Source organism: Haliaeetus leucocephalus, unplaced genomic scaffold (assembly GCF_000737465.1).
Source record: "Haliaeetus leucocephalus isolate CR32 unplaced genomic scaffold, Haliaeetus_leucocephalus-4.0 Scaffold339, whole genome shotgun sequence".
Taxonomy (NCBI): Eukaryota; Metazoa; Chordata; class Aves; order Accipitriformes; family Accipitridae; genus Haliaeetus; species Haliaeetus leucocephalus.
In genome coordinates this window covers 2124036-2141302 of record NW_010972775.1, presented here as the reverse complement: position 1 = coordinate 2141302, position 17267 = coordinate 2124036, and the positions used below count along the sequence as shown (strand labels likewise).

Sequence of the window (17267 nt, the reverse complement as noted above, 5' to 3'; positions counted from 1 at the left end):
GGGGGGGGTCTGGCACTGCTGGGACCCATCGCTGAACAGCCACGGGCGTCTTGCCCCGCATGCCCCCTCTGCTCCACCGTTTCTGTGCCGGGAAACGGGGCTTTCGGGGGGTGGAGGGTGGCCCGGTGGGGGGTGTACCCGCCAGGAGAACCGGGCTGGGCCTTGCTCTTGGCATCTCTTCTTCCTCGGCTGAGTGTTGAAGCTAGCAGCGGTGTTTCTGCCTTCCCTGTAGCTTCAGACACAGCTTAAGACCGAGGTAGGAGCCTAAAAAACACGGCTGTGTGTTGGTCAGGCCTCCTGTTAATTTTCCGTGTGCGTCCCAGCAAGGATGAGGCCTCTGAATTTATAAGGCGTTTGTCTGGTTAACGGAGAGTCTCACTTCGGCTGGTTTTCCTCCCTTTCCAGAGCTTTGCGGGTCTTAGGTTGGCTTAGGTTCAGTGAGAAGGCTGAAATGTCCCTGCCGGAGTGGCACATCGCGGTGAAGCTGGCGGATCAGCCGCTGGCTCCCAAATCCATCTTACGTTTGCCGGAGACAGAGCTGGGAGAATGCCCGCTCGGTGGATGCAGCATCTCGTACCTCAAGCAGCTCATCACCGGCAAGCTGCAGGAGTCTGTCCCAGACCCTGAGCTCATCGGTAGGTGCCTGCGTGGGTCGTGTCAAAGTCCTACCGCTTGGGGCCACCCTCTTCCTCCTTCTGTTAGTGGTGTTGGGCTGGTGGGAAGACTTGGCACAACCAGATAGCATGGCGTGGGAGCTCAAAGCACGCTCCAGAGACTCTGCTGTGCCGTAGTGGTCTTGGGACCTTGTGATTTGGATGGTTTGTTCTGCATTTGCTTGGGATCACAGTGCTCCTGCAGCATCAGTGCCCTTGTTAAGAAACCTTCCGACTTGCTAATACCAATGTGTCCTTGTGAGATCTCTTATGAGAACTGAGAGAGGTCAGCTCCTCTAAAGGAGGTGGCAAAGTCACATTCTGTGAGTCTCGGCTCCACAATGCCCTCCATGAATCTCAGCTCCATAATTTCCCTGTGTTACAGAGTCCCTGTGCTGCTGACCAGGTGAAGCAGCTGCACATGTGGAGCAATAACCCCCAGGCAGTCCTCACTTAAAGACCCCAGGCCCTTTCTGAGTGTGCCATAGCTGTTTATCTTTAGATGTTTCTCTCTCCTAGATCTGATCTACTGTGGCCGTAAGCTGAGGGATGACCAGACGCTTGATTTTTATGGTATCCAGTCTGGCTCCACTGTTCATGTCCTGCGCAAGTCCTGGCCTGAGCCTGATCAGAAGCCAGGTGAGGCGGAGGCAGTGTGGGTTACTGCTTGGATCTCCTCGGGATGTGTTTGGTGTGGGGCTCTTGTGACTGAGGAACAGCTTCTCTTGTGATTTGTTTCTGTGAGGCTGATGTGAGGTTTGGAGGAGGAATTGATTGATATGTTTGTGTGGGAACGCTCTACCTCTAACAGCAGTAAATGAGTGTTATGTTTTCTCGCTGATGGAAGAGTTCAGGAATAAGCTATGTAATGTGGAGAGCGAGTATCCTTTCCTTAATTGACTGTGACCAATTTTAGGGTGTTGCCAGAGAACCAGGAACAAAGCGACTGGTTACTCAGCTTGAGGGATGAGCAGGCTTGCGTGCGTTCCTAATCTGTCTGACTGTAGAATAAGATGGGTTGGTTTAGAGTTGTTACTTTAATACAGCTCCTTTTGTAGGTGTAGGATACATCTATATCTGGAAGCTGAGAGTGCAGTTGTTACGCCGTGGTAAATGTACTGAGACATTCACAATCATTAGTCTGTGCCCTTCTTCTCTGAGTTAGCTGAATCCAGGGGCATTGAAGAATCACTACTGCTACTGCAGCATGGAAGTCCCAGTGGCATGCAGAATGGCTATTAAAGCTGACAGAGGGAGAACCACATTTTGTTCTGTTGTTTTTTCTCCCTCAGAGCCTGTGGATAAGGTGGCAGCAGTACGGGAGTTCCGGGTCCTTCACACTGCCCTGCACAGCAGTCCTGCCTACAGAGACGCAGTGAGTAGGGCTTCATACTGTGCTGTCTGGGTGTCTTTTGTCTGTCCCCTCTTTGTGAAGAGACTCCCATGGTGGAGCCTTGTTGTGCAATGCTGCTGTTCTCTAATTTCTCCGACAGGTCTTCAAAATGCTGGGGAACAAGGAGTCGCTGGATCAGATCATTGTAGCTACTCCCGGCCTCAGCAGCGACCCTGTTGCTTTGGGTGAGTCCAGGTGTGATCCAGAGGATCTGAGGAAAGCCAAATAAAGATAGCCCGTGTTTAATTCCTGACACAGGGACGGGAGAGTTCACTTTCTCTAGAGAAAGTGCCTTGTCAGTCCCTTTGTGGAGCATAAAAGTCGGTCCCTACTCAGGGGTCAGAGCTGTCCTCCGTTGGTAACGTTTGGGGATGGATGCTGGCTTTGAAAGGATTAGGCAACATGGAGCCCAGAGGAGAGCAGTGGGGATGGATGCTTTCACCCTGCCGCAAAGTGTTACAAAAATGTTCATTAAATCTAGCTTGCTTGTTCTGGCCTGGGATGCTACTAGCCTTTTTGGCACATTGCTGTGAGGCAGGTGGAATATGGGATGTGGTCACAGCCGGGCTGGAGTGAGCTGGGTGCCAGATTTGATCCTGCCCTTAAGGTGGAGCTGTCCGTGCTGGAGCACAGCCTGTGGGATCTGCTGGGAAAGCCCCATCCCTTGGGTGTGTGGCTGTGATCAAGAGTCTCTCCAGGAAGACGTAAAAGGCTTCAGAGAGAACAATAATAGAGTTTTTATGGTGTCTGCTAGTGACTCAGTTCCTGAAAAACAATTTATTCTTCTGTTTTTTCCCATGACTCTTGTTTGAGTGGCTCCTGTTTCTTGTATCCTGTCTCTTACTTGTCACGTTTCCTGATCCCTTCCAGGAGTCCTACAGGACAAGGATCTCTTTTCAGTGTTTGCAGACCCCAACATGCTGGACACGTAAGTTCACATAAGCTGGTGCAGTGACTAAGCAATGCCTTTGTTGCACTGTTGTATAGACTGCTTCTCTCTGTGTGGGAGAAAGAGTTCTGCTCCTGCCTGCCAGTACAGGTACACCAGGCCAGAGACTCAGGATAGGACACTTCCTCCTCAGCAGCAGGAAAGAGGGAGCTGATACTTTGATACACATCTACCTCCACTGTTGGATTAAACCAAAGGATATTTAGTGAGAGACAGGGCCATCGTTGCCTCCAGATAGTGGGTTCAAGCCTGGATCTGGTTGCTCACAGCAAAGTTGCTCCCCTGAGAGCATATGGGAGATGTTTACCATGGGAGGGTCAACATGGTATCAAGGAGCTCCAGCTTCTTCAGCTGCGTGGAGCAATGTGGGGAGGTGTGTGTTTCTGGACAGCCAAAGGCAGTGGTGTTGGTGCAGCCAGTGGGGATGGCTATGCCATAAGTTCTTTGTCAATATTGAGCTGCTGATGTCTTAGTTTCCCTGTGTACAGTATTCATCCTTCTGCTCTTTCTCTCCAGGCTAATCCCAGCTCACCCTGCGCTTGTGAATGCCATTGTCCTTGTTCTGCACTCAGTGGCTGGCAGCACCCCTCTCCCAGCCCCAGAGACGTCCTCCCGAGGCATGTCCTCCGGCTCCTACCGGGACATGCCAGGTACATTCAGCCACACAGATGAGTGGGGAACCTGCAGAAATGATGCACTGCAGGATTTACAGGCAAATTTGTGCTGTACTGACAGAGTCATCCCCAGGCTGGAAGGAAAAGAGGTTTGGGTTCCTGAGCTAGAAACATGCACTGTGGTTTGAGAGATTCTGCACTGTGTGAGACTCATCTGGGGCACTTTGGCCTCAGGACCTCTCCCAACCAAGTGTGTATAATGACTGTTGGTAGCAGAGTGCTGTGGCCTCTGTTTTGTGCAAATGATGGGCCTGACCTGTCTTCCACTGACCTGCTGCATGTGAACTTGTTGGTGCTGCGGCCTCTGTCCTAACCAGTGCGTTAGGACAGCTGGGGCTGAGCCTGGCTGCATGGCCAAGGACTCCACGGGATTCTTATCTGGTGCCTAATTCTGACCAGCACCCTGTTTTCTACATCTCTTGATTCTCTTTTTCTGTTGGCAGGTGGCTTTCTGTTTGAAGGTCTCTCTGATGATGAAGATGACTTCCACCAGGTAAGTGGCCAGGTCAGGTGGAATGGCAGTTTGGGACTTGCAATACGGGTTTAAGTTTTCTCTCTTCCCGTCTCATGAGTGGCACGAGCTGTTCTGGTCCTAGGGATATTGTGGAGACAAACATTGTGGCGTGCTTGGGTGCTGTTCATGTTAGTATTTTCTTGAGTGCTGAGGTAAGGTCACAACAGAAGAATGCAGAAGCACTACTTGGAACTGCACTTGTCCTGAGAGTAAACACCTTCATAGCTAAATTGATGCAGAGATAGTTGTGCACAGATAAGCATGGCTGAGAAGCATGGGAGTGTTGGTTCCTGCCCTTCTTCTGTGATGTAAGAAGGTTTTCCTCTCCAAAGGACAAAGTATTTTGTAAGAGAAATTGCATGTTTAGGCTGAAAAAGTGCCTGTCAACAGCTAACTGTTTTGTTACAGTCTAGTAATACTTTGTCTTTAAGCTGATGGATGGTACATTAACATCTTCTGCAGTTTTGTAATAGCTGAGTTTGTGGAAAAAAGCACATCCCATTCTGTCATGTTTATTTTTTAAAAGTTCTCCACTTGTGAGTTTTAAGTATTGTAGGAAAGAAATCCCTGGGAATGAGCACATGAGCCAGATTTTACTGGGACATGGACACCAGCATCAGAGGTGGGTTTTTTGTTGTTGTTGTTGTTTTGGGGTTTTTTTTTCCTCCACGCAGAGCACAAGATCTACACCATCCAGCAGCACTTCTGGTTCCCGCCCAGCTTCCCTTGGCTATGCTGGGGCTGCTGGACCCCGGCCGATCACGCAGAGCGAGCTGGCAACCGCGCTGGCACTGGCAAGCACCCCAGAGAGCAGCTCCCACACACCCACGCCTGGCACCCAGGTACAATGGCAGTGCAGCAGCTAGGGAGATCCTCCTGGGCTGTAAAACCAGTGCTTGACTGAGTGCAAGCCCCACTCAGGTCTGGGGGCCCTTGCTGCTTTATTTTCTTATGGCTGAGTTCTCCATACAGTCTCAAGGAGGCGTGATGGTGGGGTGCAGCAGGCGTTGCTCTGTGCTGGCTCTGGTTCCTGTGACAAGTGTTCTCCTGATCCATGTACAACTTGTTTCCTCCTAGGGTCACTCCTCTGGGACCTCCCCAATGTCATCCAGTGTCCAGTCAGGAACACCCATCACCAATGACCTCTTCAGCCAGGCCTTGCAGCATGCCCTGCAGGCCTCAGGGCAGCCCAGCCTGCAGGTCAGTGTCACAGCCTTTTCCTTCAGGAGCCTGTGAAAGCCCCGTACCGCATTGAGTGTTGCAGGGTGGAGGTGGTTCTTCCAGTTGCCTCCTGTGGCAGCACATTAAGCTGAAAGGGACATCACTGGAGAAGCGCTTCTTGCAGGAGGCATGATAGACCTAAGCAAAAGTACTGGGAGGGTGGGCTGGTGGATTTGGGGAGTTTGCAGCAAGACTTTGAGCTTTCCAGATCTGTTTGCACACTTGGCATTGCACTTGTGAGCTAGAGAGAAGTGGGAGAATGCAGTGTGGAAGAGTGGGCTGTGGAGAAGGCTGTTTTGTCTCTGCTTGGACTCTTGTACCTACCCTTAGCTGCCTTTGTTTCCTGTCTGTAGAGCCAGTGGCAACCACAGCTTCAGCAGCTGCGAGACATGGGCATACACGATGATGAGCTAAGTCTCCGAGCCCTGCAGGCCACTGGAGGGGACATTCAGGCTGCCCTGGAGCTCATCTTTGCTGGTGGGGCTCCCTAGCTTTTTGGGCAGGAGAGGCTGGACTGGTGAGTTGCACTGAGGCAGCTGTGACATTCCTTGGTCTGGGACTTGGCCCTGAAACTCTTCTCTGCACTGGGGTTCCTCTTTCCAGCATGGAGCAGTTGGGGTGGCTGCTCCTTTCCTTGCAGGTGGGCAGTGCACTCCTGTTTGAGAGCACTAACCATGCTGAGGGCAGCTCCTCCAGATCCAGATACCTCTCTCCAATCTCCTCCTCCTGGCCACCAGAGACAAGACCTCAGAACTTTGTCCAGCGTGGAGAAAGAGGTGGCTCTGTGTTGGAGAGATGCGGCACCTATGGTTCCGCAGTCTTAGATCCGTCAACACATTTTCCTGCCTGTTCTTCCATTCCTGCCCACCTGACATGCCTCAGTCTATCTTGTTTTGCTGTTGTGGTCCCGCTGTGTTTAACTGTATTAAATGGACTATATTCACTTGCCTGTTGTTTGGATTGTGATCTGTCCTGGGTTATGTTCCAGATCTGTGAGGCAATGTGCTCATTGCATGAAGCAAACTGGAGAAAATGCTTTGCCTGTTGTAGGACTGTTGTTATTTCAGCAGAGGGCACTCCTCTTGCAGAGCAAAGCTGTTATCTGTTAGGAGAGAGTGTTCGGGGTGTAGCTGACCTGCATAGCCATCCTGCCATGAGTTAGGCCAATACAAAAGAACTATTTGTGCTACAGGTGTTCTCCAAGAAGGTGCTGCAGAGAAGCATCATGTCTGTTTCTTAGCAGAAACCGATTTTTTCTCAGTTGTGCTGGGTAAGGCTGGTAGAGTCCTGCAAACTGACAAGAGCAAGGGTACAGGTGCAGGTACATGGCCACCACAGGGTGACAGTAAAAAAAATGACAAGCACAAGGCATGAGGGAATTGCTGAAGAGTGTGAGGTGCTGCCGAATGACTTGGCAGGAGAAATGCCTTGCCTCTGACACAGGTTACCCTGTTGGTCAGTGTTTTCTTAAGTGTCTTCTAGAAATCCTGGGTGCCATGTTCGAGATGCCTAAGACCTGAGTCGCAATCAAAGGCATTTGCCTCTAATTACAGTCAGTGGGAGCTGAGAGAAGCCAGAATCGGAGCTGGGCTTTGCTTCAGTCTGATTGTACCCTTGAGATTAACAAGGCATGAAAATGGGAGCTGCTCTGCCTGAAATGCCACCATGCGTTACTTAGGAAGCTAAAAGCAGAAAATGCTTTCATACCTTCAGGCTGCCTGTGCTCCCCTCTAATTCTTCTCCAAGCCCTACGATTGCTTGCTGATACAATCTCAGCTATCACCCAGCAAATGCTGGATTGTTCTCTCCAGGGTAGTCCATTGACTGATAGACTTTAATCCTGTCTAGAGGATTAAGTCTCTCAGGAGGGAGGGACAGTTTTTATTTTTCATTATGTAGGAGATAAGATGTGATGGACATAACTGGCTTTCCTGACTAGATACACCCTTCCAGGTTACTGCCCTCATTACCCACTTTGGAAACCCAGTCCAGATGATGGCTATGATTTTACGTGTATGAAAACCGATTAACTTGTTCCCATCCCTGGTGCCTTCGCCTGGTGCTTTGCTGAGGGAGTGGCTAGCATATGCACAACATCCTCCCTCGCTCCCTTTCCCACTGTGGAGACAAGCCCTGCTCTCAGCACTCAATCCTCCCAGGCTAACTGAGGATTAGCTGTATTGCAGATGCTGCTGCCCAAAGCTGGAAAGCATTTGCAGGCCTTCTCAGACCTGCTCAGGGCTAGCAGGACTTGCTGTGGGACCAGGGCGACTGGTTTGCTTTTCTGTACCATGTCAATTCTCAGCTTAGGCTAGCTTGGGGTTATTGGTGTCCCAAAGTGGTATTTCTTTTCTGTCGTGACCTTGCTCTTATGATTTGATCAGTTTGACCCACATTTTGTACTAAGTAGGTTTTTTCTGTTAAAATGGCTATTTCCGCTTCTCCCTGCGTCCCCATATAACTGAGAATTGCCTGGATGCTTTGTATGGAAAGAACTTTTTTCTGATTTTTTTCACAAATTGTGTTACTTGGCTTGGAGCACCACATCAGATACATTCTCCGTCTGAACTGGCTATAGCAGAGAAGAACTTGGCACCGATGTTGTTCACGACGCGACTGATGCATGCGCTTCACTTCCCTCATCTCGCCTGCCTTTGGCTGCCTAGAATAGACGTGCTCAGCAACCAGGCAAATTTAGAGACGCAAGGATGGGAAGAGAGGCTCTGCCTGGCACCTGCAGGGCTGGTGATGGAGGAGGAGGAGGAAGGGAAACTTTGATGCAGGAGCTCTTGTCGGAGAGTGGAAGTTCAGAGATCCTCAGAACTGGCTCTGCAGCAGCCAGGTGAGCACTGCCTTCCCACCTGCTGTAATGGCCGAGTGCCTTCTGCCTTGAGATGAAAGCGATACTGGCAGCCACCTCTGTGCAGAGAAAGCTCAGCCAGCACAGCCTCTGCCAAGGGGGAGATACCGGCCAGGGGGAGGCTGCAGGAGGCACATGCTTGTTTGGAGAGGCCCTTTGCCTGGGGTCAGCAGCCTAAATGTGGCTTATGGGGATGTAGCATGAGGTCTCTTGTCTGAGGCAGTTGTCCTGACTTCTACAGTCATTGGAGGAGCCTATATCCTGAGAGAGGTATTGGAACAAAGCTGGAATGACTCTGGGAGGTGCTGGTGTCCATTGCTTGCTGAGAAAGCAGCTAAGTCCAGGCACTAACTTGCCAGTGGCTGAACACAACGGATTCTGCTCTTTGGGAGCAAATTGTGATGCGCTGTCTCCTGCCTGCCTGTTCCTTGTGGTCCACCCTTGGTGCCACTGCCCTGACAACCTTCACCTCCGCTTGCACCAGCTTTGGTTGTTGGGTCTTGGCTTATCTGTATCCTGCCCACAGCAGGTGTTTTCAGTAGTAATGGTAGCAGTTGTTTGTACTCCTGTGGTTTTGGTAGTCTTGTTATTTGTTCCGGTGCTTGACTGTCAATGCTGGTGCATCATGGACACCTGCAGGGGTTGGCAGTTTGGCTGGGATCTAGGCTTTTCACCATATGGGCTCTGCTTTTCTACTTTGGCCACCTTGATGGCTTTTTCGCCATTTCTGCCTTTTCTCTTTCTGCCTAAGACAGTCCTGAGCTGACTGTCTCCATGAGGAGCAGAGCGGTGTTGAGGGGGGTAATTTTCCAGCAAAAGGGTGAAATGGAGACAGAGCAGAATCTCCCAGGCTTCATGTCCCTGATGGCTTTTGCAGTACCTCAGCCTGTGTGACTGCCCACCTCCGTCTTCCTCTGCTTTCACAATGATGCTGGAGCCTTCCCATGTGTGAAGCGAATACAACCAGCAAGATCTATCCCAGGAGCAGATGGTGTTTGAGGTATTAATTGTTTATGTGCAGACATGGTCTCTCTGGTCTGGGCATGCTTGGGTGGTTTGTTGGATCAGAACATAAACTGCCAAAGTTTCAAGCCCATCAGCCTTGATTTCTGACTTCAAATGACTAGTGTTGGAGAGATTTCCCCTCATCCTCCCACAAGTCTCCAGTATTTCAGAATAAATGTTTCTTCCTTGCTTCCCCAGCCAGACAGAGGCTCTGAGTGTCCTCTGCTTGCAGAACCCTGGCACAGGAACCAATTCCCCATCTGGGCAAGGCAGCAGAGCACCTTAAACCAGTGTTGCTGTTTTGCCCAGCTCCATCCACAAATGTGCAGGAGCCAGAGGACTAACCATCGCAGTGCCCTTGCCGTCAGACATCTGTATTGAGCTGGGGGAGCATCGTTCTCTTCTCCCCAGCACACTGTGGGGCTATGTACCTTGGCCCGCAGCTCATCTCTGGCACATTAATTCAGGATATTGGTGAAGGTGACTTTCTCCGGTGCTCCAGGATGCAGCAGCTGAGTGTCTCCCTCAGGATTTGCTCAGGCAGGAGTAAGCTTTGGCAGCCTGGCAGGATACATCCACGTCGTGAACAGCAGCAGGGAACTTGTCTGGCAGAGCCCTTGCCCATTGGCTTGCTTTCTTTGCAAAGGACTCGGTGCTTTCCTGGCTGCTTTCAGCTTTGTCCTTGCGGGGAATGCCAAATTGTCAGGAAACACATAATCATTTTTAGTTTTTCTTCTTAAGTTAGCTTTGTGCTGGTTCAGTGAGCTGAATGTTCTCACCAAGGGGGCCAGGCTAGTGGCAGGACAAAGGGAAGAGGGGGCAGTGGGACCTGGTGGGCTTTCCTTGGCAATAATGAAATCTTGGTCTTCCTCTTTCTTAGGCAGACTTTTGAGGAAGGAGGAAAGAGTTTTCCTGATGCTGGGACAACTGATCAGGAATAAGGTGAGAGCCCACAGATCAGGGCAGCTGATACCGTGCAGCTTTCTAGCAGCCTGTGTCCGGTGGGACTTAGTCTCTTTCCTAGCACGAACCAACACTTTTCTTTAGAAGTAGCGAAAGGGGAGCTCTGTGACTTTAGTCATCAAAGCATCCTTTTAAAGGAACTGTGCGTTGCACAGCAAAGAATCCATGTGATGCTAACTGGAGAACAGCACAATAAAACAGTGCGGATTTAAGGCAACTGACTCTATTTAACTTGGTGAAAGCAGAAATGTACTGAAGATGTCACACCATGAAGATTTTTCTATTTCCTAGTATTTTGTTCTATGTTTATTGTATTCTAATATTCATAAATCACAATGTTTATGAATAATACTTTGATTTATAGTAGTGCATGTAGTTCTAGTTCTGCCTTACAAGGATGCTTGAGTTTAAGAGTATGGTAAGCAAAAGGAGAGGTCAGAGGGAAGAAGATAAACATCCTCTGATATATCTTTTGAAGTCAAGACAATGGCTGAGCCACTGGCTTTGAATGTGAAGCTTCCTGACTCTAGTCCTCTTGAACTGAGCCTGGAAACTTTGAAAAAAAACCCAACCCCCCCAATGCTCTGAAGGTGAGACCAGGGATTTTGGGGAGCATTTCTGACCACACAGTCTTTCTAGCTGACTTCTGGGTGTTCCAGGCTGCCAGCACACAGAATGGTTGTCCGAAAATCACTCTGAGACTTTTTTTTCCCTACCACTGAAATAAATACCTTGCTGATTTAAGAGCATGGTCCACTTGTTCAGCGGGCTGTGTTAGTTTAGGTGTTGAGTTTGAGGGAGAAGCTGGAGAGCTGTGGAGTTCCACTCCAGGGGTGATAAAAGCATGAAACAGCTTATGCAGGATCAGAGCCAGCATCCCCTGTCTTCTGCAATGGCCAATGACAGATGCTGCAGAAAAAAGTAAGAACAGGGTGAGTAGAGGAAGATCCATCTCCAGTAGATTTTCCAGCATCCAGTCATCTGAGGTTTAGGGACTTTTAGAGCTACATATGGGGTGTTAGTAGTTAACAGTAGTTAAGTAGTGACTTAATCTTGCTAAAGCAGAAAGGGTTGCTAATGACAGGAGAGCTCTGTAATCCCCCAGCATGCTGCCCTGACATCCTGCAGAGCAGACTCCAAACTGTTTACCTTTCTGTTAATTGGTTTGTTTGCATACAGCCTGTTCCAGGGAAGGGAAGGACTGCTGACCATCCTGTCTCTGCAGGATTCCTTTTTGAGGTCTAGCTCCCTGGCATTAAATGCTTTGATCCCAAAGGATCCTCAGTTATACATAATTTAATCATCCGATGGATCCTGCCAACTGGTGTCTGGTCAAGTGAGTTCATGTCCCTTTATTCTTCCTCCGCCTCATTTTTTTTATTCTTCTTTTCCTCCTCTCCCAAAACTCTGTGACCTGGTTCCTTATGGCTTCCTGTAATTGCTTTCCCAAATGAGCTGTGTGGGAGTGATCTGGACACATAACAACCAGGAAGCAGGTGACAGGCATGAAGCCTGCACAAGGAAGGGCAGATAGCAGGCAGGAAGAAAGAGGAGCTCTTCCCTGCCCAGGCCAGTGTCCCTTTGAAGAGTTTTGGCAGGTCACAGGGAAAAATAAGTCAAACAGGTCCAGCACATGGTGAGGTCCTGAGCTGTTCCCACTCTCCTGCCGGAAGAGATGGAGGGCTTCCCATGTCTGATGGAAAGAGAAACCAGTGCATCTGTGGTGCCGAGCCTTCATGTCACCAGGCAAGCTCAGGGTTTAGAGCCAAGGACAGTGCTGAACTGCAGATGCTTACCTTCTGCATCATTTGGCCCAGGGTTGGCTAGCAGGGGCCAAAATAGGCAGGAGGAGCAAGAGACAGACCACTTCTTAGATGTCTCTCCCTTCCTGGCAAGACAGATATCACTGCTGGAAGTACTTGAACAGTACAAGGTCAGCTTAATATCTTTAAAATAGTTTACTTTCCTGAGCAGCCTCCACTTAATCTTATGTGCCTGGCCAGTTTGTAAGAGACTCTGTTGGCATTTTTCCCAGCAGCAATTTTAAGTGGCTTCTTGGGGACCAGGTGACTTGCTTTGATTCCCCAGAGGAAAATGTGGACTTAAATTCTAACCCATATTATGGCAGGGGATGGGAGACCAGATTGCAGAGTGAACCTTAACTTGTGTGTTACCAGGAGGACTTTTTGGGTTTAATGGAGCTGATAAAGGGGGCTTATAAGCTTGTTTATGGGATTGTGGGTGCTGGACCCTTTGTAGGGCTGTTCAGAGCAGCTGGCAGATGTGAGAATCGGTATTGCTGAGGAGGCTGCTTTGCCCACTGCTGAAGCATAGCCTTTCCCACAGGAGAGCGTGGTAACTGCTCTGCAGCATGTGGCGATGCTGCTCTGAAATCCAGGCCCTGCCAGGAAGTAGAGGAGCACAGTGGTCAAGAAAAGAAACACCAAGAGTTTCAGGTAAGCAAAAACACAGTCTGGCCTGCTGGGCCCTTGTAGGAAGACATTGCTGACGCACTGTGCGGCATTAGTGTATCAATATGCAGCTGTCGTGGTAGGAGTGCAGCAAATCAATCTCAACAAAGCAACTTATTTCTGTTCTTTTTTAACTTTCTTTTAATTGGGTAGGACTGTGCATTGGATTTTATTTACTCTGCCTAAAGCCTTTGACACCCCTGTCTGAGGGGTGTGCATACACTTGGCAGTCTGTGTCACTGATGTGCATCTGTTTTACCACCTTTCCTGCTCTGTCAGTGAGTTCTCAATCACTATTGACAGTGCTGCTTGTTAATGAGATGATCATTCAGGTGAAATGCATTTGCCAACCAAATGGGTGTTTAATGAAGAGGGTGAGGTGTGGTTTGGTTTGGGGTCATCTAGTTGAGTGGAGTTTCTGGCTAGTCCTCAGGCAGGATCTCCACAAGCTACTGTGATCAGTGGATGGTGTTGTGAAGCTCTGGTCTGGGAGGTCCTGCCTGGGGTGAGCCCCAGGGGTTTCCTCAGTGGCAGAGGGGAAAGCACTGAAGAAGGAGAGTCCCAGCTAGGGGTTTTGTGCTGCTTTACAGGGAGCTGAGTGCAAGATGGCTCTGCCACAGGTTTCCTTTGGCAAGTCAAAGGGGTTGATCTACCAGAAAAAGATGTCCTGGGGCACATGGTTCCTTTACCCCTTCCTTGACTGCTTTTAAAGCCCTGGGGGTGGTGTTTAGCACATGGGGGCTCCTGACCCCTTTAATGACACTTCTTGGGGCAGTAGATTCTGTGCTGTCCTTCAGCATGATGGCAGAACTGAGAGGGGGAGGGATACCAACTGATCAGCCCCCCAGACTCAGTCCAGCTTAAACAGCCGATGGAGATGAGCTTGCATGAAAACACCATGCCTGGAGAGGCTGAAGGGTTGACAGCCATTGCAGGGCTGTGGCCTTAGGACGGGATGCTTGATGTGGTAGCTGTCTGCAAGGAATGTGAGTTGGGCATGAGGATTTGTGTGTTGAAAGCAGAATGCAGCAGCTTGCTGATAAATGGTCTGCTTTGCCTCTTTCCCACCTCACTTTGTCATCTGAGGACTGAAAGACCTGTGGTCAGCGCTAAAAGAAACCGTGAGTGGAATTTCACTTTTTTCCCTCTCAAACCCCATGCTTATAAGTCGACTTCCCAAAGGCGAAATACAAGGGGTAAGAAATAGAAGCTCTGATCTTCCAAAGCTCTACAATGGTCATTTATACTCGTGTCCTGGCCTCATGGGACATCAGTCCATCCTACAGCAGGGTCCCTGCACAGGCAGGGTTTAACAGAGGATTTCCCATGCTCTGTGTCAAAATATGCAGTCTCCCAGTCTTGTCTAGGGAGGGACTGTGGAAACACGTGCACACGTGTGGCATGCTGGACCTGGTGAACATCCTCAGCCCTTTGTGCCATGTTCAGAAAGGACCCTCTTTGTACTGTTATGAAGCAGCTATGGCTGATAACAGCCAGAGATCGAGATTTCAGGAAGAGATGGCACAACAGAGGAAAGATCTTGCCTGCCTTGTCAGGTTTCTGGAAGAGGTGGCACAACAGAGGAGAGATATTGCCTGGCTTGTCAGGTTTCTGGAAGAGATGGCACAATAGAGGAAAGATCTTGCCTGGCTCTTGCAGGGATAACAGTGTGTTGTTGATGGGGTTTTTTTGTTGTTTTTTTTCCCATGGAAGATTTGTCTATGTTCAAATCCATCACACCTACTGGCTGTTTCTCAGGGTCACATTCCTGGCCTGGGGTTAGCAGAGGGTAATTGGTATGTTCTTGTGAATAATGCTCTAACATACCTGTTCTTCTCTAATGAAAAGATACCAACTAAAACGGGAGGTTTCATAATAGTTTGGCTGCCTGGGCTGCAAACGTTGAAGCCGTCTGTCTCCTCTGCAGTGATGAATAAAACTGTTCCTCTTAAGGAAAATCTGTGCTTTATGACTTTTACAAGATATGACTTGGGGAAGCTGCCTTCTGATCTGTGTTGGAACAGAGTATCATGATCTGGAAAAAACTGCACATAATTTGCACTGTGGAAGTTTCGCTACTTGAGTGAAGCAGGAGGAGGCTGAGCAGGGAGTTCGTGCCTGGAATCCGATTGCTTGTGTATGCACTCCTTGTTGGGTAGTGGAGGTCATGGCATGCGGCTGAGCAGGTCCTGAGCAAACAAACTCTGTCACAGAAGTGCTTGCCTGTTTTGGGTCAGGCATGTGTGTACTTAATGCACAGCAGGTTTCTGGCTGCATTCAGGGCGCTGTTCTGTATTCAGCACCTCCTACAAACTGGTACAGGGTTGGAGCAACCTTGAAATCAGATCTGCGCTCCTCCCAAGCCTACAAGCTGGGCTGTTCCTTGATGAAATGTGTGCAGCATTGCACTGGGCTACTTTATATGCCTGTGGGACAGCCCTGCCCATGGGGAACTCGTGGTGGGGTTATTTTCCCAAAGCATTGCACGGTGTATGCCATGCCACTCACTTGACCCTCCAGATCGTGCTCATGTGTTGAAGTCACTTTCCCAATGTTGACCTGTGCAATGATCTAATGTTTCCGCACCTGTGGGAGTCAGGCTCATCCTGGCTGATCAAGTCACTTTGCTGCCCTGAAGGAGCTTGTGGGGAGGAAAAAGGACGCTAAGGGGAGCTATAGCTTCTGGAGGGAGCAAAGGCATTAGGGTGAAAGCTCAGTTTTAATGAAGACCATTATTTTGAAGAGTTGTAACCAGTATTTTGGGTGAGATGCTCCTGTATACTTGTGTTACCAGCGTGTTCCACCACTGTCACTTTTTTCTCCTCTGCTGTGGGCTCCTTTGCTGGTGGGCTGTATGCAGAGATCTCGCACAGCTTTGTATTTAATTGATACACACCAAGCTCTCTGCTGAGTCTCTTGCTTAGCAAAAGCAAAAGGTGCTATAGCATCATTCTGAATCCAGGACCACAATACAGGCGTATTCGTGGGGTGGCTCAGCTCCTGGTCTAGGAGATGGAGTGGGATCTTAAGTGTTGAAGCAGAAAGAGCCCAGAGATGAACACTTCCAAAGTTCCTGGGGGAGTTTGAAGCTGAATGTTATACACAGGAGCATTGTATTTAGCTGTAGGTGGAAAAAAACCCTGAAAGCTAACCGTGCAGAGTCCCCAGCTGTGTTAGGGCCAAGGAAAAGGGAAAAGCAAAGGATATACTGTTCTAATAAGGCAGACACTCTCCTCATTCATCTCTGATCAGAACCCTTCTGTGTTTCCAGTTGGCAACTTTGTCAAGAGTGGGAGTTGGAAGCCAGTTTCCCAGCCCACCAGCTGTGTTGTGTCATAAAAGGCAAAGCAGATAATAATATATGCAACTTTCATGGTGTAGTGCAAATTTGGGGTGGATGCAAAATGCTAAGTGCCGATATTTATTAAGGAACCATCATGGGTTGCTTGTAAATCAACAGCCTAAGCCATACAGTTTCTTTTTCACTCCTGACTGTGTGAAAGAGTCTTAATGCATAAGATGTTTCTCAGGAAGCCTTCTCTGCAAGAAAACAAGTGATAACAGGGTTTAGCACCTCTGGGATCAGTGGGGCAGGTAGAGAAATACAGATGCCTCCGGGGGGGAATGGGCAGTTGTTTCGAGGTGAGCAGGAATGCAAAATGGTTCAAGGCTGGGAATCACCATGTCCAAAAGTGAAAAACCAGAATGATCTGTATATTATCATAGTGTAATTACCCAAGCAGATATTTGGTTAAAGAGAAAGATGAAACCCCATACTTAAGAGTTGGTGGGAAATTCCTGTGGGTCCTTAAAATTCACTTTCAGCTGGCTCATTAATTTTTTGCTTCCTCCAAAATGCCCCCCTTGCCCTGCCACTGTTCATCTCCTTCAGGAGCAAAGCGGTCCTGGGTCTAGCTTCAATACCAACTTTAAAGAGCGCAGCTGCATCTCTCATCCTTGTGAGTTCCCCGTGGGGCTCTCCTATTCTGGTCACGTCCGACCTCGCTTTCCTCGCACGTAATGCCCTGCTCTTCTCATTAACAAACCTCACAGCGCTTCACAAAGACCATCAGCCCTTCCTGGCCTCCTGACGGGGAATCTGGAGAATGGGGAGGTTTGGCAAAGCAAAGTGACTTTCCAAAGGTTGTGCCACAGCCCTGTGGCAGGCCAGCCCCCTGAGCGGGGTGTGCTCTGCATACAGTCCTTTCGGAGAACATTAGCATCACAAAAGTAAGGGCAGGATCTTAGGGAAGGGGAGTATTTCTTCACCCCAGCTCCTAGTGGATTTTTCTCCAAGTGGATGCACTCTAGGATGTCATTTGCTCCCACACTGGCGCCGGCATGCTCGCAAGCACCACGATGTGAGTTCGACTGGTCTGCTGTGTGTGGGGGGTGTGACACAGGTTAAGGGACACAGCTGAGTCATCATCATGTCTCTGGTATTTGTCTCGTAGTCTTCCTGATTTGTGATGACAAATGAATTTTTGAGCAGCATTTTATTTTGCTAGGAGTGGCCCTTTGCTATTGTCTTACTATAGCACTAGGGGGATAGAGGGCTGGCACA

The 17267-nt window shown here is 49.3% G+C and overlaps 1 protein-coding gene across 4 annotated transcripts; it reads left to right on the top strand.

The window, feature by feature from the left end:
* The first annotated feature begins 6 nt into the window (after positions 1 to 6).
* Positions 7 to 10211, top strand: UBL7 (ubiquitin-like 7). 4 transcript variants are annotated; one of them, XM_010571601.1, is made up of 12 exons: positions 7 to 256; positions 406 to 635; positions 1173 to 1292; positions 1946 to 2028; positions 2147 to 2231; positions 2917 to 2974; positions 3512 to 3645; positions 4113 to 4162; positions 4858 to 5025; positions 5261 to 5383; positions 5758 to 5921; positions 10150 to 10211. In XM_010571601.1, the coding sequence occupies exons 2-11, from the start codon at positions 452 to 454 to the stop codon at positions 5893 to 5895; spliced, it is 1143 nt and encodes a 380-aa protein (XP_010569903.1). In that variant the 5' UTR covers positions 7 to 256; positions 406 to 451; the 3' UTR covers positions 5896 to 5921; positions 10150 to 10211. The 4 variants fall into 4 exon arrangements, with proteins under 4 accessions (XP_010569903.1, XP_010569901.1, XP_010569902.1 ...); XM_010571599.1 differs by lacking the exon at positions 10150 to 10211 and adding an exon at positions 9142 to 9228; XM_010571600.1 differs by lacking the exon at positions 10150 to 10211 and adding an exon at positions 9084 to 9171.
* Positions 10212 to 17267: the final 7056 nt, after the last annotated feature.

Bases quoted from the DNA above. Each gene is read 5' to 3' on its own strand.
- UBL7 (XM_010571601.1), top strand. From the start codon at position 452: ATGTCCCTGCCGGAGTGGCACATCGCGGTGAAGCTGGCGGATCAGCCG. The intron at 636-1,172 runs GTAGGTGCCTGC...TCTCTCTCCTAG, and splicing joins CCCAGACCCTGAGCTCATCG to ATCTGATCTACTGTGGCCGT. The intron at 5,384-5,757 runs GTCAGTGTCACA...TCCTGTCTGTAG, and splicing joins CAGGGCAGCCCAGCCTGCAG to AGCCAGTGGCAACCACAGCT.